The 5982-nt window shown below is 41.6% G+C and overlaps 1 protein-coding gene across 1 annotated transcript; it reads right to left on the minus strand.

Moving 5' to 3' along the window:
• Positions 1 to 1765: 1765 nt before the first annotated feature.
• MELLADRAFT_69011 (uncharacterized protein) lies at positions 1766 to 2927 on the minus strand (the record flags this gene model as incomplete). Its single annotated transcript, XM_007417809.1, has 2 exons — positions 1766 to 2590; positions 2658 to 2927. The coding sequence occupies 2 exons, from the start codon at positions 2925 to 2927 to the stop codon at positions 1766 to 1768; spliced, it is 1095 nt and encodes a 364-aa protein (XP_007417871.1).
• Between the last annotated feature and the right edge of the window lie 3055 nt (positions 2928 to 5982).

Below are 5982 nucleotides of genomic sequence, written 5' to 3' on the forward strand. Positions count from 1 at the left end.
TTTTTTGCCTCGATTATCCGCTTGGCAAGGAGAAAACTGTTGGTAAGAAGATGCAAGGTTGTGCTTGCATCCACTCTCTAGTCCACCTTTTTCCAAGAGTGAAACAGCCCAGGTGAGGTCTTTAAATTTTGGTTGTAAACTTACCTGTTTACGTTTTTACAAAAGCGGGATTCATAAAAACTTTCCCGTTTTTGTAAAATTTACGTAAATTTATGCTACAACGGGAAAGTTTTTTACGGTTTTTGCTGTAAAAAAATTTAACTTGACACCCCCTATTATAAGGGATTTCTTCCTGCAAAGACGGCAGATCATACACATTCGTATGTGAGTCAAATGTAGATCAAAACATCTCTTGTCCCTAAATGTCTCTACAGTTCTACAGTTGAGCCAGACAGATGTTACACCTTTTCTTCTTCCACTCAAAGCAAGAAATTACAATTCACCAATGTGATGGTTTCTGGAAGACTGTGTAAAAGATGAGTCAGATTTCTCAAAGAGGCAATGGTGCATGCATGAACTACAGTAGATGCAGTCTTGAATCTTCAAAAATCTGTAATCAGGGAATCTAAGGGCCCGTTTGGCTGGAACCCCAAAACGGTTTTTGGTCAAAAACACCACCAAAGCCTGGAAATGTTTTGGGGTCAAAACAGTTTTTGATGTTCATCACAAACACTGGCATTTGGCAACTCCATTTGATCAAAAACAAAAACCGTTTTTGATCCAAAACCTCTTTGATTTTGAAAACAGCCCTGAGGCTGTTTTTGAGACCAAAAAGAGTTTTTGCCCTCATATGCCCTTCTGTTTCGATTTTTTGATGAGCTCTTTGGTTGAGTGTTGGGTAATTGTATAACCAAATTTCAAGTTTTTCATTCCGCCCCATGAAAAGGGGCAGATTGAAAAAGTGTTTTTGTGCAATGCTTTTTGGCTAAACCAGCCAAACAGGCCCAAAGCACAAACAAGTTGTGATACCCTCCTTTGTAGGCTCCAGAAGATGCCTAAAATTTGAGGAGGGACTTGGTTAGTCAGGGCCCTCTTGAATTTGTACCTTTTTGGACCCCCACCATTGGATGCAGCCCAGACAGGCACTGTGTGTCAGCTTGTATTATTTGTCTCACTCACAACACTCTTTTCAAAACATTTTTGACAAGGTTATTGTTCTCCTCTCAAATATTATCTCATTCAGCCAAAGTTTTCCCTCATTTACTTGGCACAATTGACGGCCAGTGATGCACCATTGTTGGCTTCCAGCCCTGGCAACTGGGCTCTTAAACTTGCGCTGTTTCAATGCATTCTCGGTGGATTGAATTGAATCCACTTGTGATTTGTTAAATAACAGAGCCACTTTTTCTTCAAATGTATTTGGATGCTTTGTGCTCTTCTTAAACCAAAGAGGTTTGTGTCAAGTGGCTCTCATGGTCACATGTCTCAATTTCTGTTATCAAATAAATAAAAGATACTACAAAGATAGGAATTATAGATGAGATAGGCATTAGATTGTGAATACAAAAAAAGCACAATTAGATGTTGCCTATGGAATGTTTGAAATAATTATTTATTTACAAGCTGTATTGAGGTATGTTCGGGTATTGGAATGATATATTTTTATACGGTATCTGGCAGAGCGCAATGATGTTTGATTTATCATCCCAAATGGATTTTTTCCAAGGTGCTGAGGTAATAATTTCAGCTCGCGGTATTTATGATAGATTTCACATCGATTTTCCGTAGACAACAACAGCGAAACCGATCACCCATATCGAAATTTCTAAACGAAAAGATGGGCAAGGTGTGGGTTCAATTGAATTGCTCTTGAGTATCTGTATGCAACTAGCAACTGCTTTTCTCGTCTTTCTTGATCGATGAAGTTGAGATCGTGGGATGCGTTACTAGAGTCGCCCAGTGCTTGTTCGTCTTCGGCCGACTTATCTAATTGCATCATACTATCTTCAACGCCGAGATTTAAAAGAAGATTCAAAGGCGGTTCGGCGTCGCCTTCCTCTAGAGACCGTTGTGATAATATCATGACATCCCCCAAGTTTATTCCTTCAACTTCTTCTTCGTCGCAATCGATAACATCAGTCGATTTGCGGATAGCTTCGTCGCTTGATAAGAAACCAGGCTTGAATCGCAACTCCCTTTCGAATTCTTCCGCTACTTCGACATTGATGTGATCGTGCCGCTCGTTATCATTGGGAAGATGAAAGGCGTGTTCGGTCCATGAACGGCTTTCGAGTGAAACTGGCTTCCGTAGCCTTTCCTCCGACTGTACCGCGGCCGTGGAGCTGGGTGCAGAAACTACGATCGATGGGAGTTCGCCGTTTTGACAGATGGTAAAGTCTTCTGTAGAATAGTCGTCAAAGAGAGAATCAAAGTTGCTTTCGGATCCATTCGAGTTGGTGTCTTCTGATTCAGAAGAGTAGCGTGATAAACTTCCCATGACTCGCGAGCTAGTCGAAGAGTCGAAGACTTCGATTTCGATGATACTATCATCACCATCAAATGGCCAATCTGATAATGCATCGCAGGATTCTCCCGCATCTTCAGTTTCCGAATTTATCAAACCGGCGCGTTGATCATCTGGTGTTGTATTCTAGAAAGCAGATCAATCATCAGAATGTATCTCCACTGATTACGACCGGAACAAAGAATATACATACCTCAACAAGGAAATGTGGAGCCGATGTGGGGAGAAAATTGCTTGGCAAGAGCTCGAAGGGATCCGACCTATCATCCTGATGACGCGATGATAGAAAGGTTAGAGATGTCTCCCTGCTCAAGCTGAAAGAAAAATTGCTCACTTCCTGTAGGTTTCTTAAATCTTTGGGGATCGTGTTTTGGGCGTACTGGCGAACGGCTTGCTCCATATAGAACCAAGGCTCCTCGGCAGACTTCTCGGCGATACTTGAGTCAAGATATGTGAAGGCCATAGTTGGTAAGTAAGCTTTACGGTTTGTTTGAGACTGTTACGATTGACAGAGCGGATGATTGGAAGAGCTCTACAATAGAAATTCGGGATGACGAATGATATAGGCGTTGAAGCTTTAATCAGGTGAGAAAATGAAAGGGTTGTTGATAGGATTGATAAGTTAATGGGTGAGATGATATATTGATGGATAATTCAGTAGGAAGATATATCGATGGATAAGATGGTAGGGTGATGGATGCAAGAAACAAGAAAAAGTTTGTGGATAGGATCAATAGGGAATTGGAGAAACGGGCATCCTTTTATAGGCTCCCAGCTTGTGCGCCATGAAGATTGTTACTGCCAGTCAGAGTAAAGATTGCATCCCGTCATATAGTACAAGTTGCTCTTCATTGCCCTGTTGACGCTTGAGAAAGTCTGCTAGAGCAACACGGGATCTGAAGTTCTGAATATGACCGTGGTCTGGCCTCCGCATATCAAAAAGTCTTTGATCTCTGGCCACTTGAATAAGGGACGGTCTGCGCCGGAGGTAAGGAATTTCGAATATATCGGTTGATCGTCCACTAAAGTCAAGTCCAGGTCTGATGTCAGAACCCGAGTTGTCATGCGAAGTATTGTTCCTTCCACCGGTGAGTTCTCCATCCTCAAAGGCACGTTTGAGGGATGATTGAGAAAACTGTAGACCACTTCTGGTGTCTGAATAGTGGCCTTGGCTATCAAGTGAATAGCTTGAGCTCCGCCAACACCCTTCTTGGCCCATAAGGGGATGGGTTTTCCTTTGAAACTGTGTAAGGAAGCAGAAGATCATCGCACCAAAACGTTCCTGAGCTACCAAGCAACTAAACCTCCATTGACGTTTCGCCGAGGAAATCCAAGAGTCGCGGACAGAACATGCGCATTCAAAGCACGCCCACTTGGATGGTGCTCTTTTACGCTTATACCAATTCCAACCGATTATCTCATTTTCGGACAACGCCGCTCGCGTCGTCAGATCCAGAATAGGTCTGGTGCTCGTGGGTGATCTTCGCTAAAACTCACGAGAGATGGTTTTAGCTAGAATCGGGGCATGGAGCCCTGTTTGCATAAAGTAAGGCTATCGGAATAGTCTAAGTACATAAGCAAAGACTCAGAGGCATAAAAAGAGGTCCGCATGGGGCGGCCTAAGAAGTATTACAGATGTAAGAGGGAGAGGAGGGTGGGTCGAAGAAATAATATTCTTATCACGGAGATGAATATAATTCTTGAAACAATGAGAATACTAATCAGGAGATTCTTAATGAATCCTAAGAGAATTTGAATGATAGAATGGGAGAAACGGAGTTCGAAAGTCATCACGTCTTATAGGATTTACCAGATGGTAAAGAGCGTCATCAGAGGTAAATGTAAAGGAAGATAGAATCGGGGAATGGTAAAGAGCACAGCGGTGTGATAAAAGATATCACAGCAGAATAAAGATGATGGTAAGTTCAGACAAGGAACGCAGTTTGGACACTTGTCTACGGGGTGGAGTTATGAGCAGTGGTATGACTGAGAGCGTACGTACAGAGTACATAAGGACATAACCTTAATGTACTCGAACCAAAGAGAAGCTTGAAGTTCCAATACAGGAAATCTTCAAGCTTCTCAGGACGCGACTCATACCTCAAAGCTCATTGACTCGATTTGATCACACTCAAACTTTCGACAAGCATAAACGTTATATTCCAAGTTATTACAATCAGAATAAAAAATAGAAAGATTGATAAGATATAAATCATCAAAGAGTAGATCAAATGGCATCAAACAATGAAAATGAGCTTTTTCCCGAAGTGGACGACCCAAGAAAGAAATTAAGAGCGTTCAGTAGACAACCGACGGCTCCTCTAAAAAGTCAACAGCAACCAAAGAAACAAACAACTAAACGGAAGCAAGAAGTAGAACAGAAGACTAGACGTATTGTAGTAAGAGGGTATGGAACAGGTAGAGATCAACAAGGACAAGATTTAGGTGGTCAACAACAAGAAGACCCGGCTCCAAACACGGCAAACAACGGAAGCCAACCTACTTCAACAGGCCAAACTGCGGCACCGGCAAGCCTGCCTACCATAACAGAGGATCCACCGACCGAGGCCAGCCAAAACCAGCCTACCAGACCAAATCAAAATCAAATGGAGAGTCAAGAGGAAGATCTGAGAAGTGAAAGTTCGTTAGAGTATGTAGAAGGCTATCAACATCAAGATGAAGAAGTAGAAGAGGAGGAGTCTTCGTGGGTAAGACTAAAAGAAGTGAAGAAAGAACCAAGTAGTCCGGCAGGAAGAAAGAAATTACTCACCGGCTTAGTGTCAAGCCTGTAGCAGGGCTACTGACCTTACCCGCCTTTCTACCAATTCAGACATTATCAAAACAACTTAAAACTCTACTTTAAGACTAAGCAAGATTACCTCATCAAGATCGGTTTCATTCTAGGTATTAGAGCACAAGCCACGGAATGTATCTGCCATCGTGGGCGTTGTGATGTAAACGGTTTCTTATTTTGTTTCTGGCTGGATTACAGGGCTCGCCCTTTCCATATTGTACTCGCCCTTTTTAATCTGTATCAGCCTTCTAGCTATTCTAGTTTCATATATAATATCCTGTAATCTTCGGAAAGCTTCTCTTTTCCTCAGACCTCAATTAATCTTTTATTCTTACTTTATCATTTCAATCTTTCTCATCAACCTTAATCTACAATCTCCTATTGTCTTCTTTCAGACTTCAAATCTCTTTAATACTACTTTCTAATCATTAGCTCTTAAAAGCTTATAAACTATCTTTCAGCTTATACCGTAATTCAATTATTATCTGTCCTTTCGGACTCCTTGTTTCTTCTAAACTCGCTTAATCCTTGACCCTAATCGTCCTAAGATTTAACTTGTAAGCCCCTTAATCTTAAGTCTTAACAGTACCCTAAGTCGGGCCCTATTACATTGGTAGCGAGAGCTTAATTCAGATCCTTCGATTTCTGATTTTTTTTACCTTGTCGTTTTATTCCTTTTTTTTTCGTGTTTCAGCCTTAAGACTAATTCTTCTCGAAACATCGG

Source organism: Melampsora larici-populina, assembly GCF_000204055.1.
Source record: "Melampsora larici-populina 98AG31 unplaced genomic scaffold MELLAscaffold_79, whole genome shotgun sequence".
Taxonomy (NCBI): Eukaryota; Fungi; Basidiomycota; class Pucciniomycetes; order Pucciniales; family Melampsoraceae; genus Melampsora; species Melampsora laricis-populina.